The sequence below is a fragment of the Plasmodium yoelii genome (assembly GCF_900002385.2).
Source record: "Plasmodium yoelii strain 17X genome assembly, chromosome: 10".
Lineage (NCBI taxonomy): Eukaryota > Apicomplexa > Aconoidasida > Haemosporida > Plasmodiidae > Plasmodium > Plasmodium yoelii.
Window position 1 is genome coordinate 1,493,431 of NC_036182.2, and position 25,913 is coordinate 1,519,343.

Below are 25,913 nucleotides of genomic sequence, written 5' to 3' on the forward strand. Positions count from 1 at the left end.
CGGAATATAATGTTTTAAGGAGAGTATCTGCAAATAAGACAGTTTAATAAAATAAATAGTCGATATGCATATAAACATTTCGGCCATTTCTTTTAATCTTTCATAATAAAAATATGAAGAATAATTGTGATTTGAAATGATACATGAATTCTTTTCTTTTATTTAGAAGGCTAAAATAAATCTTTTTAATCTTTAAATTTTGCGGTTTGACTCCTTGTGCGTTTTTTAAAGTTTTTTTATTGTTTTGTGATAAAGCGAAAATTTAGCATTTTTTTTTAAATTCGTTTATAAAGTATTTTACATGATAAAATCAACAAATTATAAATGATGGGATTATGCAAAGGAAATTATAAACTCGATGGAGAATATATGTATGTATATATATATTTGTATTATACTTACGATAATAATTATAGTGTTCTTTCAATTCTTTATTAACCCTAGGAAAAGGGGAAATTTCATTCCACAAAGCATTAACATATGAACAATATAGAATTAAAAAAATTTGAAACATTTAGCAAATTAATACAACAAGGATGCAACATGCTTGTGTATTACATAAAAGTTTTTTCAGAAATATAAAAATATGAGAAAAAAAAATCAAACAAATAAAAAACAATAACTTATTCTGTTTATTTTCCTTTGGATGATATATATAAATTCATGCTATCACGAAAAAGAATGAATTAATCGTTAAAATTGTATTTAAAAAATGATATCAATAAATTTAAATGAAAAAGCGAATGAAGAGGAGCAAAATTAAACAAGCGTCTTTTATACTTTATATAATAATCATTATTTATTAATAGTATTGTATCCTATAATATTTTATTTATTTATTTTATTTTTAATAAATTTAATTTTACCTTTTTTTTTGAATTTATAGCATTTTCTAGTATATGTAACATTTGGCAAACTTATGTATACTGTTTTGTACAATTCTTTATGAGCATACATTTATATTTATGAATGTACAAAAGTGTAACGTCACACATAATTGGAGGGCAAATAGCCGATTGTATTATATTAATATTACAAATATATATAAATAAATATAGTATATATTAAGTGAATGTTTATTTATTATTTACAATTATTTTCATAAATTTATCTTATATTTTTTTTTACTTATTTTGCGATTATAATTTTATATTTCGTTTTTTTTTGTACATTTGTTTACTGTGATTTTCATCATGATTTTACATGTAGGAGATTATGAAATATAGTTTTTATTCATTTATATATTATCATTAATTTTATATTTATATTAAAATCGCTTATTCAAAGCGTGTGCTTGATAACACGCATATGCATAATTTCGCATAAATATCTATTTACTACATGTTGCATCATCATATCATACTAGGCATGAATTTGTCAAAATATGATAGTATGTGAATATATATATCTTATATTTGGTGTTTGCATTCAATTTTTTTTTCTTTTTTTTTTAAAGGGGAGATTTATAAGGCTTGCTGAATATATGTATATATATTATATCTATATACAGATTGTTATGTAAAAATGACTTAAGCTTATATTTTTATTTCACTTTTTTTTTTTGCTTTTTTTCCTTTTCCTGTTTTGGATTAGAATACTTGCCATTTATAAAAATTTACATGAGTTGTTCATGTTTTTTATCACTATTTTTCCATCGATTTTAATAGCATATTTGTAAATTGAAATTTCTTTATGCATTAAAACCGTTTATATGTTTTAGGGGCGATCATCACGACGATTGTTTACCATTCAAATGATATTCCATTACGTCTAGTCATATGGCTATTCAGGCTTTCCCCAGTAACCTCCTATGATCTCATTTATGTATTGCTTTTACATATTTAATTGTTTTTTGAACGCACGAAAAAATGAGCAACTATATCTGGAATAACACTTATTCTATCGAGTTTTTATCTGAAGACTTTTACGATTTAAATATAAGCACAAAAGACAATGTATATGAAACAATAAGAAAAAAAAAAGATGGAAACGAAGTAGCGAGTCTAAGTATAAATATTAGTAACCATATATGCATGTTTGTTCAATTGTTAGATAATATAATAGGAAGATTAAGTTATAATAATAATATAATAAATGATAAGTTAAACTATAAGAAGTTATGTAATGTATTTAGTTACATCAAAACGCAGTTATATAACTGCGACTATAGTTTATTTTTGAGAATATATTCAATTTATCACAATTATAATCATAGAAAAAATGGATACTTAGACGTAAATAATTTATATTCATTTATATTAGATATTATAAATAAAATCGAAAATCTTAATGAAAATAATTTTTTAATATTACCAGGAGGGTTTTATTTACAAAAAGAAAAAATGTTAATCAAAATTTTATACATAATACACCGAGAAAATAATCTTTACAGTTTTTCAGTTTTAAACAATTCTATATATGGTATACAATATCATCCATTTAAAATTGACGAGGTTGATAATTTAGGAGTATTGTTAAGAGATGTAGTAGTGTGCATAAAAAATATAAGTAAGAATTATTTAACAAATTCCTTATTTTGGTTATGTTTATATCGATTATATATATTTCCAAATCCTGACAATGTTGATATATTATATCAAATATTATTACCATATTTAAATAATTCTTTTTTAATGAATAATTGGAATATTTGTAATAATAAAACTATAAAAATAGCCGATGAAAAAAATGATATGGTTAAAAAAACTAGTAGTTTATATCGTAACGATAATAATAGTTCTTTTTTTAATATATACAACGACCTTTCTAATTTGAATGATGGAATTGGGAGTTTTGAGAAAATACAGACAGAAAGAAAATTAGCTAATTCTAATTATAATGGATATTTTGAAAATATAAATTCATTTGAAAATATAAATACAACAAATATGGGTGTCTCTCAAGGATTTAATGATCCTTTCAATTTGGGTCTGTCTGGAAATTATGATAATAATAATATAAATTCGAACAACAACAATTCGTTTTTTATGAACAATAATAATAATATGAATGAAAATAGAGACAATTTATGGATGAATAACGAAATGAATGATAACAAATATATAAACAATAATATTAATAATGACATTAAAAATTCGAATCGAAATGATAATGATAAATATGGTGGTATTTATGTAAATATTTATAAAAACAAATTTACCTCATTTTCAATGAGTTTATATTATTGCATAATATATATGCTTAAAATACTTAATATTCAAAAGGAAGATATTGAGATATTTAAAATATTTATTTATTATAGTATTATTCTGAAGTTATGCGATGATTTATATAAATATGAAAAAATTGAAAAAAGTAAAGAAGAAATGTCCAATTTTAAGGAAGGGAAAGATGAAGGAAATTCCATTTTGAGTACCACCAATATAGGTACAAATAATAATGGATACAATTATGCCTATGAAAATAGTAATTTCGATAATGGTAATTTTGGACAAAATCAAAATATTTTACAGAATCAATATAACAGCCGAAACAGTTATGATTATGAAATGAACGATAATATGTTTAATAAAAAGAACGAAACAAAGCAAGATTCAAATAGAATCGATAAGACATTTTTTGTTTTCCTAGATATGAGTATAAGAAAATTTTGTGTATTATTACACCTCTATTTTAGCAAAATGAAAATAGGTATGTATAATATAAATAAAGTTATAAAACAAGATATATTAAATGAAATGGTGAAAAAAATATTATATATAAAATATATGTATAATAAAATGGAAGGGAAATATTACTTAGATTTAACATTAAATATAGATGTAATACAAAAAAGAATTTATAGAAATACAATTAAATTTCCAATGTATATAAAATTTGAAGATGATTTATATAAACGTTATAGAAAACGTGAAATAAAAAAAGACATAAATATACCTATATCCTTTTATATATCTAAGAAGCATATACATTCTTTTAATGATTTATATGTTATATTATATCAAACTAATTTAATTACAAATATATTAATAAATCAAAAAAGTTACATTAAGCATTGCTATTTGTTAGCATTTTCATTTATTAGTCACATATTAATAAATATTTTGCCCCCCCCAAAACAATTTATATTTTTATCAAAATGGGAGAATTTAAAGAGATCATTGCAAATTAGTTTACTCAATGAGTTATATCATATGTATAATAATATATATTTTATATCTTGTTCGATTTATCAAAATAAGCAAATAGTTATGTATAAAATAATAAATTCCTCAATTCTTTTGTTTCTATATGACTTTTTTCTAAGAATACCATGTTGTGATGTGTGTTCTATATTTTCTGTCCATTATAATGGATTTTCTTCGAAAACTGTTTATAATAATGAAATAAATGATGGAGAGAAGAAAATAAAATCAATATATTATAATAGTAACAAAAGTGATAGGAAAACGAAGAATATATACGACGATATAAACAGTGATAATAGTAAAAATGGAAATAAAAACAAAGCAAAAAATAATATTAATATGGGGGTTAGATACCTTGGATGTGCTGAAGAAGACAGTTACTCATCCTTAGATGAATATATGCATGAAGATAGAGATGGAATAAAATTATCAGGATATTGTATTGATATATCAGTTTTAGAATGCTTTAGTAATTATTTTTTAATTATAAATCCCAAATTGAATATTATGAGGTCCGATATTATTGAATATTTTTATAAAATTAATGAAAAGAAAATAAATAAAAATAGTCAATTGTTCTCATTTGAAAAAAATGATGATATAAGCACAAGTGAAATCGAAATATTAGAAAATATAAGTTTAGATCTTGGATTAGATAGAAAGAAAAATCATATAATAGAATATTATTGTGGGGAGAATAAATTATTTAAGCAATTAGTACCTGAGTTTTATCATTTACGGGACATGTTATTTATATTCAAATCATATATGTGTCCATATGTTGACAAGCTACCTTCTGTACGATTATATAAATATGATGATATTAATTTAAATTTTTCTTATAAAAATAAATTAAATGTTACCGTTTTTAATAAAAAATGCGATATATGTGGATACATGTGCCCTCCAAAAAATGTGAAAGGAAATTTTTTTTCCTTTATATACCAATTTATGCAGTCCCATGAAGATATGAAAAAAAAAAATACAATCTTGACTTATTCCAATCCGAATATATATACAAATACATATATCGAAAATGAACTAGATGTATTATATGTGTCAGACTTGCCATTCTTTCACGAATCGTTAGATTTACGAGATGTCGAAATATTACTTCAATATTTAACAGTTCCATATATTAGGATTCCGTTAATTTTAGAGTTTTTTTGTGATAAAAATAGGATAAAAAGTTTTCAATCTTTTGATATACAACAGTTATTATTATGCATATTATTTGAACCTTACATTTTTAAAAATAAATATAAAAATATTGAAGAAGATAATTATATTCCTTCAAAGGATAGAAATATATTTGCCACAAAATATGGTCTACTTATTAACGAATTAATACTTAGTCCGAAAAACGTTTTATGCAGTATTTATTCTTATTTGGAAATTGTTTTTAGTTTTGACAATGAATCTAATAATAATTCAAAGGTTATTATGATATTTATCATAATCTTATGCACATATATAAATTTATATTTAAAAACTATTATAGAAATAAATAATGAAATACGGTACAATTTGCAAAACATTAAAAATATTCTTGTTAAGGAGAGTTTATCATATCGAGGTGAAAAACGTGATAAAGGTGGTGATGGTAAAATATTAGATAAAAGTGAAGAAAATGAAAATACAAATATAGATGAAAAAGATAAAATCAAGAAAAGAGAAGAAAGACGAATGAAAAGGAAAAGAAGACGTAGCAAACGACTTATACAATTTTTGAAAAAAATCCGAAAAAAACTAATAAAGAATGAATTATATTGTTCAGATGAAAATTTGCATAATTTGAATAAATATTATAAAAATATAAAGAATAAGTTAGAAAATGATATAATAGAAATTTTATTAAAATATATTAAATTGGCAATCCAAAAAAATGATATAACCACCTCGTGTATATACCATGGTTGTATACTACTTATATATAAAGACATAAAATATAGCGAATTAAATAAAGATATAGTTCAAAATATATTATCTTCGACATTTTTTATATTAACCTATTATAATTTTAGTGCTGAAACAAATTATTCAAATCTTAAAAATATATATGGATTAGGTTCGCTATTTGTAAATACTAATGATAATATGGGTAGCACAATGGGGAATGAAAATAAATATGAAACAATAGCAAAAGAAGTTGGACATAATATTTGTAATGATGATAAAAATAATCCATTTAGTCTTATGATAAAAACGTTTTCATTATGCGAATGTGATATTTTTATTTCGGTTCATAAACAAAGAAATATGCTATTAAAATATTTAGAAAAAAATGAAATGGAGAGAAACATTATTTTTGAGCATACCATACATATTTGTGCATGTGTGCATGAAAATAATAAGCATATTTATAATAATAAAAGTTTAAATAGATATAATTCAAATATATTTCTTAATTTTAATTCTAACGCTAATATTATAAGGAAATGGCTACCTGTTCATAAATTTAAGCATGTAGGAATTTATACGATAGAGAATGTTGTAAATGATAATAGAAGTATTGATGAAGACTTTGATTATCGTATAACAAAATCTAAATCGAAAAGAGATAACAATGAAAATTTCATAACTAAGTCAAACTATTATTTTACTTCATCGACATCTAGTGCTTCAGAAGCGGAATTAAGTTCATCTGAAACTTCATCATGTTATACTTCTTCTGAATCATATGATCATTCTTCTTTGTCTAATTGTCATAGCTCTTTATACAATAATGCTGAAGGAAATGAAGAAGTAATGAATGTTAATAATAAAAAGAATCTCTCAATTGATAGTGATGCTAAAAATGTATTAGATGAAAAACTTGTATTAGGTAATGATGGGGTATCAAACGCAAATACTCAAATGAGGAATCAAAAAGAGTTGAAAAATCAAAAGGATAATGAAAATATTCATTACAAAAATGATATGGTTGTTAAAATAAAGAGAAAAAGAAAAAAACGAAGCGAAAATAAAAAAAAAATACAACACACATTAAATAATGGTAACAGTAATAATAACACTATGAATGGAAACACATCTAATAGAAAGAATCCGTTGCATGATACAGAATCTATACCATCTAATTCTGTTAATAATTTGTTAAATTTCCCAGTGTTTTTTAAAAGCAGCACAAAAGGCTATAGCAACATAGAAAAAAAGAAAAGAGAAAAGGCGAAACTAAAAAAGGATAGCATACTAAGCAATAATAAATATATATCATATATTAAAAAAATTATCAAAGAAAAAAATATATTAATAAATTTACAATTGTTCACATTTTCCTATAAAGATAATAATATTATAACATTAAATGAAAATATTAAAAAATTTAAAAATTATAGAGATGTATTTTTATATAATAAAAATTATATGAATTCAAATAAGAAAAAAAAAATTCAAAAGATAAAAAAAAACATTAAAGTATTAATTACCCAGTCTTATCAAAATTTTTGTGCTTTTAATATCATTGGAAAAAAACACACCCTCAATATTTGGAGGAACTCACGAAAAATTACCCTAAAAAATTTAATGTGTTACAAATATGATAAATCAAAAGTTTTTTATATAAAAAGTAATAATATGTTAACAAATATGCCGAATATGGCAATATTTCACAATTTTCTGAGCAGTGAAGTAAAATGTGGAACTTTATATGAACAAGAAGATAACGATATATATATAAGGATAATTTGGGAATACAATATTAAAGATATGAGCAAATTATTTAATAATAATGGTGATAATAAAAAAAATAATAAAAATGAAGGGGATGAAAGTAGAGGCAAAGATGATAATAAAGATGGATATAATGGAATGGGTAACTATTATGAATTAAAATCGTTTAATATCAATTATGAGACTCAAAATATTGAAGGTCTTTTCAATTTTAAATATGAACAAAATCAATATGATAGTAGTTTAATGTGTATAACAGATGAATCATCATTTAGTGAAGATGGTAACATTGTTATCAAAAAAAATGAAGATCAGTCTGTAAAGAAGGACAAGGATTCTTCAAAAGATACAAACAATACTAGTTCATCACCTACTTATGATTCACTATTGGAAAATGATGATTCGACCTTTTATAATTCCGAATATGAACATAAAGATAAAAACAGTAAATATACTTCTTATAATTGCAAAGAAAAAATAAGAAAAGGTGACAAAAATACTAACCGAGAAGGACAAATAAATAATGATAGTTTTGAAGATAAACATGCAGCAAATAATATAGGTAACAAACTGAATATTTTGGATGGAGACATTATAAAAAGTAGCAATAATACAAATATTCTAAACACAAATAATAGTAATATTGATAGCAGTAAGATATTAGATCCAAAAGTTGAAGGACTCGGACTGAGAGAAATATTATATCGTAAAGACATTGATTGTATATTTATATATAACATTTATTATATTGTTAATAGATTTGTCAAAAAATTATATTATTGTAGTGATGTAAAAAAAATATATTTTTCCACTGATATTAATAGATGCAAAAATTTATATTACCATTTTGAAAATAATAATGTTCGTTTATGTTATTATAATAATAAAGGGTTGTATGAAAAATATAATGTAAGTATATCGAGAAATATATATAATAATATGCAAGTTCAAACATATTTGAATCCTAATTATTTGTCTACATTTATTCCAAATATATTGCTCCAAAATTATAGTTTCTGGTATAACAGTGATAACAGTTTGATTGGTGAAGTTAAAAATATGAAGAAAAGTAAAAAAAATAAAAATAATATCATATATATAAAATTATTTAACGATGAAGAATATGGCAATAATGTAAATTCACAAAAATCGATAAAAAATAAGCTATTAATTAATAAAAATAATAAGGGTATATGTGAACATATTCCATATGGTATTATACAAAAATTAAGAATATTTAATACTCCAAATAATTCTAAAAAAGTCGCTTCTTTAAAAGTAAACAATGATTATAAACCTATGACTCTTATAAATATTTTAAGTTATGAAAATAATGATGTGTATAAAGATTTTTACAACATTTTAATGAAATTTGACCATATAACATATATATTAATTTATACTCTTAACATTAAATCATTATTTAAAAGAGGCAATTGTATTAATAACGATAATTATTATATAAATAATGAATATGATGAAAATGATACTTCTAAAAATATATTAGATAGTAATATCACTGTGGATGTTGTTGAAATTCCTCGTTTGAAATTAACTTTAAGAAGAAATAATGTCGATTTAAAAGTTGCAAATGATAAAGATGGATGCACTAATAATAATGTTTCTAGTAGTGGTGCTAACAACACATCTAACTATACCGATAAAAGTGGAAATACAAAAGACGGATGCAAATACTATTTTGATGAATTGAATATGTTTCTTTATAATGGAAGTATGCAAAAATATAGCTTTATTTATAATGTGATTAAAAAGATGAATAATACAGTTTTATTGCAAAATAATAAAAATGATTTTTTTTTCTTAGTATCTTTACTAAATAAACCATTTTTTTTAAACATCTCTAATCTATACAAAGAATTTAATAATAAAAATATTCATTTGTGTACTCTTTTAGAGAAACATATAAATATTTTGTTAAAAAATTATATGTATGTAAGTATATATTATCACAATTTTAATATCAATACTGATGTTAATAAAAATGTAGATATATTTAATGAAGAACCCGGAAACGATTCTTGTTCTATGCAATATATTGTTTTATCTATACACAGTTCAAAATTATTTTTAAATTTCCGTAATTTATATAGTTGCTTTTTTTTTATTGTATATAAATATATAAATAAAGACCATGAAGAAGTTATAGAATATTGCAACAATTTAAGTATATGTAAAGAAGATATTAAAGAAATAAAATACTTATTAAATATATTAAATTATTGTGATTATAGTATATACTCAGATGTGGATTCATGTGCATGTAGATTAAAAATATTTGTGACATTATCTAAACAAATTAAAATTATTATACAAAAAAAAAAACATAGATATCAAGGAAAAGGGTATCTATGGGAAATGGATGACTATTATAATATATTTAACTATGTTAAATCGTTGTGGAATTTTGATAAAACAGATAAAAATAATGATGAGAATTCAAGTGGAAACGAATTTGGAAATAGTGATTATGAAAGAAGAGTCCAAAATAATAAGAGAGGAAAAAAGAAACCTAAAAATACGAATGATCGGAATCGAGATGAAAAAAATAATGATGATACTAGCAATAGTAGTGATATAGACTCAGATATGGGATATTCTGCATCTAATGCTTCTTCTTATGATAGCAATTATATATCATCTGAAGCAGAAAATAAAAAAAAGGAATTAAACGCACAGGAAAAAATTAACAATGATGATGATAATAATAATGGAGGGGGAATAAAAGGCAACAAAAAAATATCCGATAATAATGCGAGTGCTGGTATTAATAAAAAGGAAAGAACACAAATGAGTAAGAAGAAAGGAAAAAACAGCAAAAGTAGCAATATACAGAAAAGTAAAAAAATAGAAAATAGCAAAGATCAAAGAAATGTTCGTAAAAAAGTAAATAATACAAATTTAAATAATACTTATCAAGGAGAAGACAATGATATGAATATATGTGTTTATTGGGATGTAATAAAAGATATTTTATTTTATATAAATAACTTAATTTATATTAAAGCAAAATGCAAACTAACAATAGATGAAGAAATATTTTTATATCAAAATTGTAATATTAATATACATAAGTATAAATTAATTTATAATAGATATATAATATTAAATAGTATTGTAGAGAGTAAAATGAAATCAGATAAGTGTAACCTTCTCTTTTTTTACAATATATTAAAATCAAAAGAAATAGAAAATCAGAAAAAGATGAAAAACTATGAAATACAGTATGAGAAAAAGAGTAAAATACCCAAAGAATATGTTGCCAATGAATTTGAAAAAAATAATGGAAGTGGAAGTAGTGAAAGCGATTATAGTAATGTTAATAAAACTAAAGGAGCTGAAAATAAAATGGAATATGCTTATAATTTTGGACAATTGAAAGATAACATTATTGGAAATGTAAAGGATTGCTGGGATAGGATAAAGCCAACAGAACGAAGTGGATATGATAAAAACCCATGTACTAAATTAGATGTGCAAATAAACATTCCCAAAATAGAAAATATAAAATATATAAATAATATCGATGAAAATATTTTTATGAATGTAAATTTATATGATAATATTGGTAATATAATAAATAATATAAGTTACAAAAAAATAGAGGATAAAAATAACATAGAAGCATTGTCATATTTAAATAGTTTAATAGATTCGCTAGGTATACACAACTTTTTTATTATTTATAATTTCTTTATTAATAATTTAAATATAAAAATTGTAAAAGGAGAAAATACTTATTTATATGCTAACCTTTTGTCTAGATTTTTATATTTTTACAACTATAACATAAGTCAATATAGTAAAATTATATATATATTTATTTTCATAATAAATCATGAAGATATAATAAATTTACTACCAAAAATTGATGATCAAAAAATGAAGAAAAATTATTTAAACTTTTTTAAAACAAATGATTCTATATTTAACTTCTTTAACGATATATTTAAATTTGTCCATAATTTCCAAAAAGAAAAGAATAAAAAAATTAATAAAAATATTATCCCTCTTTCTCTAAATAATAATCTAGCCATTTCTAGTACTGATATAAACATATACCGTTTGATGATAAATATTAATGTAGACGATTATTTATGTGAACGTAGAGCCATATATCCATTCAAAATTAAAAACAATTTATTAATAGACCATAACTTGTTAGAGGAATTATGTTTTAGCCCATTTAAAAAGTTGTATAAATATTTGAGAAAAATAAAACATGACAGTACTTTTTATCCTAATCAAAGACACACAAATACAGGTGAAGATGTTAATCATTTCGAAAATTATAGAAATAATTTTGAACCAGATCAAAGATACAATATTATTAATCAAGAAAATACAAATTCATTACATATGGGAGAGAAAATATCGAATAACAATGTGGGTGTATCTGGAAATGTATCAAGTTTGAAAAATGATATAAACAAAATAAATAAGAACAATTTTTTAACCTTTGATTTTGAAGAAAATAATATATTGTGCCAAAATACTTATTCTAAATATTTTATAAAAAATATGAAAAAAGATTATAAAAACTTTTTGGATTATGAGAGAAAAAAAATAGAATATGAATTTATAGGCTTTAGTGCTGACGAAATTAAAATGGCATTTAGCAATATAAAAAAATTAAAAGAATATGTAAATATATTTGTAAGTATAAAGGATATATTACTAGAAATATTTGTTCAGGATAATAAACTTCTAGATCATATCAATGAATATATCGAGGAAATAGAAGCAGGAGGATTAGGAGATACTGATAGAATTTCAAAATCAGAAAATAATAAAGAAAAGAAAATTGAAAATACAACCGATTTGTTTGTAATTAATAATTCTAATTTAAGGGGGAATAGAGATGATATAAATTTTTCACAAGCAAATAAATCATGGAATTCTGAAAGTAATTTTTTTAATCATAGGGGTGTAACAAATATTGATGAAATAGATAACACATTAGCATATGGAGATAATATTATGAAAGAAAAGGACAATAAAAACGATTTACAAAAATATGCAAATTACTTTTTATATAAATTTGGGGTACTAGGAAATGCAGAAAAAGAGATAAGTCTGAAATTATTAATTAGTTGTTTTATGTCAAAATATGCATATGAATATTTAAGTATGATAAATCCTAATTTAAAAAAAGAAAACTCCGAAAAACTTATTAATATAGTTCTTTTGTATATGCTTATTATGAATAGGAAAATGTTTTTACACGAATGCATAAGTTGCGTTATAAATATTTTAAATATTTTTAAAAAGTATAATTTAAAATTAAAATTATTAAAACAGAAGGAAAAAGAAGTTAGTAGTAATACACCAGATGGAGATAATAAAAATATTATGCTAAATAAAATTTTGAATAAACAACACAAAATAATTAATGAAGCAATAAATTCTATACAAATAGGAATTAAAAATTTGACACAATTAACCTTAACAGAAAGACATTATTTTACTATTCGAAATATGAATACTAAGAAAAAGGTTCTATATAAAGATATGCTATATAATGAAGATTCGACAGATGTGAGCTCTTGTTATTTTTCTAGTGGTGACGATAACATTGTGTGTATAAATAAAAAGGAAATAATATCGACAAGAACAAAGAAAGACTTAGAAAATTCTATGAACAATTTTCAAGAAGACTTATTTGGAAATAATGAAAAAAGGCATTATTCCAATTTAGAAAAAAATATAAATAATGATTCAGAAATAAAAAGTCAATTAAATTTTTTGAGCAAAAATGATAATAAAAAAAATGAAGAAATCATAAATAATTTTAGAAAGGATGAAATGCGGCTAAATGATTATCATTGCTACACATATGACCCAAGACTATTAGTATTTGAATACACAAATAATTTAGTTATAAGAAAAAAACAAGTCAAAATGATAAAAAAATTAAAACGTGATTTTTTAAAAAATAGAAAACAGTTTTGTTATCAAATGATTATGGGAGGTGGAAAAACAACAGTATTATCTCCTTTATATTTTTTAATATTTTCAAATTATTTCTTAGTATTTAACATGTGCCCGCAATCATTAATACACTTTACTATCAATACCTTTAGATCGAGATTTTCTTCAATTATAAAAAAAAATATTTTTTATTTTAATTTTAGTAGATATAACAATATTACTACAGATTTATATGTAAATTTATGTAGTGCACTAGAAAATAAATATATTTTAGTAACAACCCCGACATGTATAAAATCATTATTTTTAAAGCTTATTTCAACAATACAAGATTTGAATAATATTAAAACATTTGACATGATTAAGCAAAAGGCAAAAGCACACATTACAGATGTATTAACCAAATTTTTAGGTCTTCAAAATGAAGAAAATAATACTGCAACGAATAATAATAGTTACGTCTTAGGTTCAGCAAGTTCTACGATAGCAAAAAGAGCAAATACGATTAATAATACTCAACTAACGAAAGTTAGTGAAAATATTTCAACAGCTGCTGATTATAATATGTTAAAAAAACAGCTTGATTTATGTATAAGAATTATAGATATATTAAATAAAAGTATTTTATTAATTGACGAAATAGATAACGTTTTACATCCATTAAAAAGCGAATTACATTGGCCATATGGAGCCAATAGAGATATTGATTTAGTTAATGTTGTAAGGAATTTTACGGATGTATTTATGAATAACCCTTATTTAAAATTTTTATATGATAAAAAAAATGATAATATTGATATTAGAAATGTAAAAATATCTATTAATAATTCGGGTAAGGCAGTCAGCAATTTAGTTAACAACATTAGACATTTGAAAAGGGAAGAAGAAATGAAAGAAAGAGGATGGGATAAAAAAAATGAAAGAGATTTTCACGGAGGAACATCAAATTCTTTTAGCGGATATAAAACTAGTTATGATGGAGAAAATAGTTGGAATATTGAAAATCGAAACAAAAAAATGATTGATGGAAAAATAGACAGTCATGAATATTTTATTGATACTAATAACTCTTATAATATTCACAAGCGTGATGATATAATGAATTATAACAGCATGAGTAATAGTGAAAATATACATTCTGGAAATGCAATAAATACTTTTAAAATATTAAAAGGTGGTAATTCCCAGTATGATAATAATAATACATCTTATGCACACATAGATTTAAGTTTGTTCAGATACAAACTAAGTTGGGTATTAATTGATTTTTTCTTTTATCCAATAAATAAAAAATTAACTGTGCCAATGAACGTTCAATTTAATACTAATACAGATTATATTGATGAATTACTTAGGATATTTAATAAAGAAATAGAAAATGGCATAAAATCGCATGATATATCAATAATACCTCATTTTCATATTATTAACTTTAAATGGTATGATAACATTATCTGGATATTAGCTAGATATGTATATTACTTTTTGTTATCGTATAAGATTACTGGTATTAGTCAAAAGGATATAGAGTCTTATTTGTGTATGCCTTTATGTATAGGATACAATGAAATAGGAGAAAAACAACAAGGGAAAGAAACAAATTTAAGTAATTCTACTATAAGAAGATTATTAAATATTAAAAAAATAAATAATAAAAATTGTAATATAGACATTAATAATTTACATGATGGGGATTTGAATATATTATCAAGTAATTATCATCTCAAAATTTTTGATAAAATAAATCAATTAGAATATGTTTTTTGTAAAATGTTAAATCTATCACGTTTATATATTAATGGTATTCTTCCTTTTGTTTTCTCGAAAATAAATACTGTACATTATGGTATATTATCAGTAGAACAAATAAATAAGTGTCAAATTATTATGAGCAAAAGTCGCTATTTTTTAGCTGTACCATATATAGGCAAAGATACACCATCACCTATGTCTGAATATACAAACATTGATGTAGTCGTTTCACTCACAATTTTATCGTATAGATACCAAGGAATGAGATATTTTGATTTTATTCTTTCTCTAAAAAATATTCTCTATAATTATTCTTTGGAAAAAGATTATGACCATATTGCAAGTGACTCAGATGATGCCTCTTTGTATTCAGATGGAGACTTTGAAACAGATTGTAGTGATGATAGTACAATTGAAAGAAGTGGTAGTAGTAAAGAAGATGATATTTTTGTTAATGAAACTCAAAAAAAAAAAAAAAAATCTGAAAAAGATGGTAAATCATTTACGAGTAAAAATAAAATTGGAAATAAAAAAAAACAAATAAAACATGGAAAAAATGAAATAAAAAATATGTATTATTTATACAAAGAAATAATAGAATCAAGTGGAGCCAAAATTCAAAAAACTAAGAAAGATATAAATAATAGTAGGTTCTTTTTATATGATAATAATCTAAAAAGTAAAAAAGAAAACAAGGGAATCAATTTAGGAAATTATGTTGATAGTTTAGACAAGCTTGATTTAAATGATAAAGAAAATTTATATTATTTGTATAATTTAACACGGAAAAATACACTACTAATTAGCTATTTCTTACTTGGTATTATATTAGAAAAATATATAAAACATACTGAAAAACAATTGTCATCAAACTCTCAAGATTTAACAAATAATGTTTTATTTAAATATGTAGTAGGATATAGTGGAACAAGTAATGATATATTACCTGAAGAAATTCAAAAATGTAAATATGAAAAAAGAACCATTGGTTCTATATTAAATATTATTAATAATACAAATATTGTTAATTTCATTTTTTTACCTTCGAAATTTTCGCCTATAGAAATCTTAAAAAGTTTAAGATATTCAAAAATAAAATTTAACAGTTTAATAGATACAGGGTATCTAATTAATAATATATCGGCGAAAAAAGTTGCTTATTATATTTTGCAATTTGTTGATTATATTGATTGTTGTGTCTATATAGAAAATGGAAAGCATATGTGCATGCTACCAATGAAAAAAAGAAAGAGAAGAAATTCTGACAGAAAAAAGAAGAGAACTAGAAAAGGGGATCAAAGAAATGATAATGAAGTTATTTTTGATGGTCAAAGCAGCTCTTCTTATGCTCATGATAGAGATAATATAAATGAAGGAGATGAAAAACAAAATGAAAGAAAATTTTCGAATAATATGCAAGGAAAAGTAGACAAAAATGGTAAAAAAATTGATAAAACAAAAAATAAGATTCGAAGTAAAAAAAATAAAAATATAGCCACAAATTCTAAAATAGATGAAAAGCTTAATTTCAATGTTGAAATAATTCCTTTGCAAGATTGTTATGTCCCAATTAAAAAAAGATTTATTTATTTTGATCACATAAACACATTCGGACAAGATATAAAACAATATGTAAATGCAAACAGTTTAGTAACAGTAAACATTGGAAATGATATTTCATCTTTTAGTCAGGGAGTTTTTCGTTTAAGATCAATAGGAATGAACCAAAAGATATTTTTTATGATACCTTTATGTTTAGTTAAACTTATGAATATAAACACAAACTTATTTAAAGATCATATTATAAATAATAGTAATAAACAAACTAAAGAAATGGATGACTTAATATATGATTATGATGTATATGATAATGAGGAAATGTTCGAAAGATTCAAAAAAAATAATAAAAATATAATTGAAATGTGCAATAAAAATTATAGTGAAGATAGTCAAACCGAATCTGAACAAAATTCAGGAAGTGAAGATAGTATTAATGGAAGTATAGAAGATGATGGTGATGATAACTATCATAGTAATAAGGGAAATGAAATGCAAATTTGTAAAACTAAAAGAGAAGAAGGTAACTCGAGCAATGATAGAAAAATAAATGAGAAGGAACATATTGAAAAAGAAAATACAGAAAATGAAGAATATATGTTTATGATTGATTGTTATAATAGCATATTTTTAGAAGAAAATGAAAAAAGAAATGTTTTAAAAGAATTAACACATTATTTAATTTTAAACAACATTAATAATAACATAAAACAAGGTGAATTATTATGTGTCCACAGTATTGTTAATATAATAAAAAAGAAAAGTATAAAAATGTTAATTGATAATTATATAAATATAGGTGTATTAAATTATAAAGAATATTTAGATATATTTAATACAAGTATAGATTTTGATATTCAAATACACGTTCCATCGAAAAGCAGTTCTCTTTTATGTATCATCCAACTTATTGAAAACTTTAAAAGTATATTTACTAAAGAAGATGAATTTTATATTCAAGATATAATATATCGATATTTTTCTTTACATTATGATTTTTCTAATAAAACAATGTTTATGTATTTTGATGCTTTTTTTCCTCGAGAAAATTTTATGAAAGTGAATTTTGCTCAAATTATATTAGATTTATTTGAAAAGTTGAAAAAAATAAAAAAAGATAACTCAGTGTTAGCTTTTAAAAAATCGTATAAAAATGCCAATAACCAATTAGTGAATATTGGGGATGATGGTAATGATGATTCTATGGACAACAATTTATTCAGTATGGAAAATGAACAAGAAAAGGAAAAAGAGAAAGAGAAAGAAAAGGAAAAAGAAAAGGAAAAAGAAAAAGAAAAGGAAAAGGAAAAAGAGGAAGAAAAAATTCCAGGCGATCAGAAAAAAAAAAATATAAAATATAAAAAAGATGAATATAAATTATATAGATGGACAATGGATGATATAAATGCAGATTTATTCGGTGCAAATCCTAAATATACGAAAAATGATGAAAATAATAAAGGTGGACTTTCTTCTTTGGTAAATCCTAAAATTGTAGAAACATTCAAAAAAATGAGTGATAATAACAGCCCTTTATTTATGCCTTTAAATAAAATATGTGTCAATGATATGTATCTTAACTTTCCGTCTTATGTTTATGTGTCCAAAAATTTTATAAATTCGGATTCTATCGATACGAAAAAAATTAAAAAATTAAAAAACGTTTTGGTAGTAATTGAATGTGTTAATAATAATAATGAAAGTGAAAATAATTCAAATATAAATAAGAGCAATAATTATGACATATATGCAGAAAAAGATATATTAAAAAATGTCTGGGATATATTACAAGAAGATAATATAGATGAAATAGTAAACATTTTAGATATAAATCCATTTAAATATTCTTATGATTTGTCAAAACTTTTATCTTATTATATAGAGAATAATAAAAATAAAATTACTAAGTTCAACATTTTTTCAACTGTTTTAGAAAAATTAGAATTATATTTTAGTAACACAAATAAAAAGTACATTATTATCAGTTTGCAAGAAGCAGAAACATTGAGATATCATATTCATAAAAAAATGAATTATGAAAAAGTTCGAAATGGGCTAATGGGAAAATCTGAAACAAACTACCGTCAAATGAATAAAAAAATAGAAATAAATTTTGACAATTTTATGGGTATGAATAATCAATTAAAACAAGGGACATATAATAATATTTCAACTCTAAAAAAAGAAAGCATTGATATAAATCGAAACACTTTGGGAAACCTTGACCATATAAATAAGTCAAATGTGAAAAATAATGAAAACGATCCGTTATTTGATATATTTAAAGACACAAGTAAAATTGGAATGAATAATAATATGGATGTAAATAAATTAACTGTTGAACTCGAGGGGTGTATAAAGGATGAAATTGCACAAGAAAATAATATGCTAAGTCAAGGTTGGGGATTAGACAATCTTGGAAGTATAAGTTTAAATGATGATATTGAAATGATGGATTTAGGAAAAGAATCTATCCAGCCAAATTTAAGGGGTGAAAGTCTCACTGGATTTATGGATGATTTCTTTTTAAATGATAACAATGTGGAAAATAGTAAAAAAACAAACTCATTAATTGATAAAAGAAAAGAAGAAGAAATAAATAATACAGTAAAAAATAATAATAATAATAATAAGTACGAAAAAAGTATGTCAAATTTAGATTTACTAGTAGATACATATGAAAAAGAAAAGACTTGTGTTATATTTGATGAAATAAACCCATTTAAAGATGTAAGTGTAAATCTGTATAATTACCATTTCTGGTTTACCCCTATTGAAATAACCGATGAAAATAATTTGAGAAAATATTTATCAAGACAAATACAAATAGTATACAGTGTATGTAAATTTTTTAATTCTGATAGAAAATTTATTGATGCTCATGTCAATTTATTATTACAATATTTAAATTTTAACTCACCAAAATATCGACTTAATTATTTCAATGAATTATATTTATTAAGAAGAATTATGAAAGATAATTTAAATAAGAGCTACAAAAATTTAGGAAAAAACATTATTATCCCAAAACAAATTGAATTAGAAATTGTTGAAAAGAAATTGTTTGAAAGTAATGGTGATATATATATGTTTAAAATAATGCAACAAACAGTTAGACAAATTTTAAAAAAAAAACAATTAACATTGCAAGAGATTTTTGATAAAGACTTAGATTATATATGTAACGTACAAGATATAAAAATTTTATTTAACTTTTTAAATATTCATGATAAAAAGCTAGTTAATGTGTTATTTGATATTTTAGGAACAAATATTTCTTTGCATGAATTATGTTATTCTCTAAATCCAATTGAACATATTAAAAAATCAGATTGTCATAAGGATATACCTAATGATGATACAAAAATGTATACTAATAATAATTTTATGAAAGAAATTGATAAATACTTGAAGAATTTAAGATTTTCTTTAACTGACCATACATATTTTAAGGTAATATGGTCAGGAAATATTTCAAATCAAAGAATTATTCAAAATAGCAACAGTAAAGTATCAAAACCAATGAGTAACGAAACTGATAGTTTTAAATATTCACATAGTGAATCACCAAATAATTTGTATGCAATGAATACAATTTCTAACAAAAATAGTTTGCAAAATATTAGCAGTAAAGAGGATATAATAAAGAAATATGATGAATTTTACATATACGAAGCAGAAAACACAGAGCCCAAAGATAGAGGAATGATGAGCAAAAACAAACAAAAAATAATTCTAGGTCATTATGCATCAAATAAACCTGTAGATAATACTTTTGCAATACTTGAAGTTACAGATATATCTATAAATAGTATGTATACAAGTGCTTATGCTCAGGATATTTTAAATTTATTATTTCCATTTCCAAAAAAATATATATTATTATGGCACGAAGATTATTCTTTAAAAAATGTAGACGAATGTTTGCATATATGGAAGCCTATCTTATCATCGTCTCATTTTTCAAATACAACATTTTTAGGATTTATAGCAACTATGGGTCCTGAACAACCTGCCCTAAATAAAATTAGAGCAATACCAAAATCTTTGGTTAAAAATGTAAAAAAACAACTATATACAACATTTTACGAAGACAACAATATTGTTATTAATAATTCTGGCTTTCTGAATTCCTTGAACTTTCAATTTTCTAGTAAGACAAATAATACATTGCATATGAAAAAGCACAATAATGTGGTGATATACATATTTTATGAAGAATGTTTGTGTATTTATTCGGAACGAAATTGTTTCAATTTTATGCAATTTTACGTAATTTTTTAGGCGGATTTGATCTCCAAAACTACGAAGAACTCATTTTCCCAAACTTCTCCTTAAATATTGTAGAAAAAATTAAAAAAATAAAATACGCAAATGATGATATTTTCAATTTATGGGAAAATGATAAACAAGTTCAGGATGATGATGAGTCATCCAGTGAATGGGAAGTAATACCTCAATGTTTTTAATTCTTTACATAAAAAATTAATTTATGAAAAAATAAACAGTTGAATTTTATTATGTTTCTTTTAACTACATTCACGTTTATCTATAATCTATATATTTATTCGTTTTATTTTATTTTATTCTACTTTTTTAAAAAAAACATACGCAATAAAATATTAATAAAAGAAATACTTATAAACAAAAATATAATTATGTCGCACATTTCGTTTCACACGAATTAACACAAAGAATAAAACTGGTATATAGGTATATACGAGGAAAAAATATGCCAATATTTTGGAGCGAACAAATCACATTTATTAACAAGTGAATGAAAAATAGTTTTATTATTATATTTTAAACTTTTTGCAAAATGAATGTTGCATAAAAATGCACACACAAAATATATATTACATATATAATACCAATGTGTTTTTATTTTATAAAATTTAATAAACTTATTAGTGAAAAAAATGACTACTCAAGGGTTTTGTTTTGTAGGGCTTAAATTAATTAGCCATTTTTTTTATTAATCAAGTGTAATATTACAATTTTTTTTTGAAAACTATGTAAGTTTCCTTTTATTTAAATAAGGAGAATTATATTTTATCTATTAAAAGGTTTAATAACGAGTTATAAAATAATGAATTATATATTTTTAGATCGTGTTTATTAATTATTAAAAATGATAAAAAAAAGCACATTCATTGTATGTATATATAATAATATTATGTATACATTTATATATAATGTACATAATGGATATTTATTATATTAAAAATATTATTGTGAATATTAGTCTATTATCCTTTTGAAATTTTCATTTGATACAAAATAATATATATATATGTATTTTTTTATTTTGTTTAATTTCTCTTTTTCTTATCCATTTTACGTTTGTAAAATAATAATTCATCTCCTTCAATAATGTAACCATCTGCTTTACCACATTGTCCGGGTCTGCTACTAATACAAGCTAAAACTCTTCCTTGTTTAAATTGTTCAAGTAAAGCTGGATCGATTTGTTTTGCTTTTCCTATTTTTTTAATTACTGAGTATGATTTTTTATCTTTTTCATCTTTGTCTTCATTATTTTCTTCTTTTTGTTCTTCATTATTTTCTTCTTCTTTACCTTCTTCTTCTTTTGATTTCTTTTTCTTACCAAGGGTAACACCAAATGTATTTTCATACCTGCATTAAATTTATAAAATAGTATATGCAACATATTATAGTTTTTCCATTCAATTGTTAGTATATTGGGGAGAATATATATGCATATATATTATATATTATATAATTTATAAATTAAAAGGTTGGAACACTAAAACGTGTATATATATATATATATATATATATATATATATGGTGTTTTTTTTTTTTTTCAGTCGGTAATTCCAGCTAAAAAAATATATTGTTTCTTCAAATTTTTTTTCAGAAACAAATATAAAATATATTCTTATCATCATTAAAAAAAAAAAAATCAACCCCAACCATAAAATTAAGAACAAAAAATGAATTTTATTCATATTTTTTTTATTTTTTAGTAATAATGTGTTTCACTTACCATGCTGTAAATGGATGAGAATCAATTAAAACAATACAATTTTTGACTAAAGTTTTAGTTCTAACTAATTCGTTATTTGATGCGTTGTAAACAACATCGATAATTCTTGTCATTTTTGAAATTCCAAAAGCAGGCCATGAAAAACTACCAGAATCTAACTTAATTGCACGATACTTGTAATTTCTTCCTCGTCCTCTAACAACGTGGACTTGTCTACTACCTAACTTGGTATTTGAAGGTGGTCTTCCTAATTCATACTTTCTCTTTTTTTTATGAATCTTTTTCTTACCACCAGTTAAACGAAGTTTATGTCTTCCATCTCTGCTAATACCCATCTGTTTCAAAAAAAATAAACAAAAATATGCATAATTATAACAAATAATATATATCGTTAGCATGAACATATATAAAGAGAGATTCCTTTATATGTATCTATATATAATGCAAATTGGTATAAACATTATATATCATATATTATAGCTATTTTTAAGGAGTAAGTGTATATATTTAGAGAGAATAGGTATTCTCAAAAATATAAAAAAATATATACTTGCCCATATAATAATATATATGTACTAATCATTCAAACATATGTTTATATAGGCATAAATTATTATACATGTGAACATAGTCTCATATATATAGCTATTTATTTGCTGTAACATTTCTTTTCATAAAATAAGATGGACGCATACAAGAGAAATATATATGTGTAATACAAATTTATTTGTTCCTCCCTTTATTTATAAATTATAATAATTAAAAAGAGGAAACAATTTTTTATTCATACTTTTATATAGACTAATGAAATTAAAAGTGATATTCAAAAAAAAGCTTCAGGTAAGGATATTAAATTAAGTATAAAACAAATATATGAAAAATCAGAAAAGTTACAGTATATTATTCTATATTATAGTTACATATATATAAGCATTGAATTATATTTTATATAGTACTATTCATTCACAAATATGTATATTTTCATTTGTCATAAATTACATATATATTACTTATTTTGTTATATAATATATATATATAAATATAATTCTTATGTTTAATATAATAATTTCTTACCTTTTAAAAATTTCACAAGAGGAATTATTATATAATTCTTATATTTTAATTGTTATATCTTTTGAAATCCTTTAAATTGGAAAATGAAATAAATTCATTATTTTAAAATATGAATATTTCTTTGTATATTTTACAAAAAAAATTGTTAATTTTTTTTATAATTTTATTTTATTATTAAACTATAAAGAATTTCTTATAATATTCATTTACTTATGCTTAAATAATAAATACATTTTATGAGCACTATTTTTTTTTGATAAATAAATTTTAAAAATAAGTAAATAAGCAAAGTAACAAAATTGGTGTATATAAGGAGCTTTATATAATTTTGAGAATATATATACAGGTATATCTAAAAAGGGAATATATATGTATGTATGGAAGATATATTAATAATGCATATGTTGCTAAATAAAGTAATTATTATAAAAAACATATAACACTTCCCTTTTTAATTTTTATATTATTTTCTTATATATATTGCTTTTCCTTAGGGCGTTGTGTTTTTGTTTGCTTATTAATAAATCATACTGTAAAAATATAATATGCATATATATTTTTTTTTATTTTATTTTAAGCCATTTTTGCGTATATTTAGTAGCAGCAGCAGTAACTTGAGGGGGTTATGAGTGCCCTTATTTTATAGGCATATATAAATAAATATAATACGTAATAAAATACATAGTATATTATAATATGATCAAGAAAAAAAAAGTTATATTTCTATACTTTTTTTACTATTAAAATTGTGAAAAAAAATTAATGCAAAAAATGTATTTTAATCAAAGTTTTATAATAAAAAATATATATATAATAAATTAATATTATCCATATTTTGGCTATTCAAAGATAAAAAAAAAATATAAAGGAAAATATGGGGTTGCTGCATAAAACAATATAATATGCCCATGTGTATTTTTTTTCATGTGCATTGTTTATATTTCGCTTTTTTTGTTAAACCATGTTTAAATGAAATTCATAATGTTTGAAAAATAAAAAAATTAGTTATTCAAAACCCAAAACAGGCAATATGGGAAATGAATAAAAATGGGAAATATGCTAAAATATGTATGTATGTATATATATATATATAATTCAGCATACCCCCGTAGAATGAGTGACATATGAACAATTAATGATTTAGCAAATACATATGCTGTGATTGTATGTTTATATGATTGCTTTATGCTTTTGTTTAGATAAATTAATACAATCACTATTGCTATTTATCTCATGTATTCCTTTAACTTATTAGTTTAAAAGAAAAATTATAGCGCATGATGGTGATTATATTATTTATGATATATAATAATATAGTTTGTTTTATTATTATTCATAATTTATGAGTTTTAATTTATTTTAATATGCAAATACTAAATTTGATACAGTTTTATAATTTTACAAATGCGGATATTCGCATCAAATTGAAACATAACAAAAAAATAATCAAGTAAAAGTAAAAGATAATACAAATATTAATAAACAATATAAAACAATATAATATGGAAAGCATAATACATAACAACTTAGCGAATGTGCTTATCTTAATTTTACATAGCTTAAACAAATGTAGTTATATAGACATTTTTGTTTTTGTTCCCAAGTTCCAAAAAAATTAGGTGGTGAGACAATAGCTGTATTATATATGTACAACTATTATACAACTTATGTTTAGGAATAAAAAATTGATAAAAATGTGTTGCAATTTTACAAAAAATATTGAATATAACATGCTAATTAGTATTCTTATGGTT

At 22.3% G+C, this 25,913-nt stretch overlaps 2 protein-coding genes across 2 annotated transcripts; one reads left to right on the top strand and one right to left on the bottom strand.

Moving 5' to 3' along the window:
* Window positions 1-1,868: 1,868 nt before the first annotated feature.
* On the top strand, window positions 1,869-21,544 carry PY17X_1036200 (conserved protein, unknown function; the record flags this gene model as incomplete). The annotated part of the gene is made up of 2 exons (XM_724383.2): window positions 1,869-21,228; window positions 21,360-21,544. 2 exons carry the CDS (start codon window positions 1,869-1,871, stop codon window positions 21,542-21,544), a joined length of 19,545 nt encoding a protein of 6,514 aa, XP_729476.2.
* Window positions 21,545-22,387: 843 nt separating this feature from the next.
* On the bottom strand, window positions 22,388-23,420 carry PY17X_1036300 (ribosomal protein S8e; the record flags this gene model as incomplete). The annotated part of the gene is made up of 2 exons (XM_724384.1): window positions 22,388-22,712; window positions 23,086-23,420. The coding sequence occupies 2 exons, from the start codon at window positions 23,418-23,420 to the stop codon at window positions 22,388-22,390; spliced, it is 660 nt and encodes a 219-aa protein (XP_729477.1).
* Between the last annotated feature and the right edge of the window lie 2,493 nt (window positions 23,421-25,913).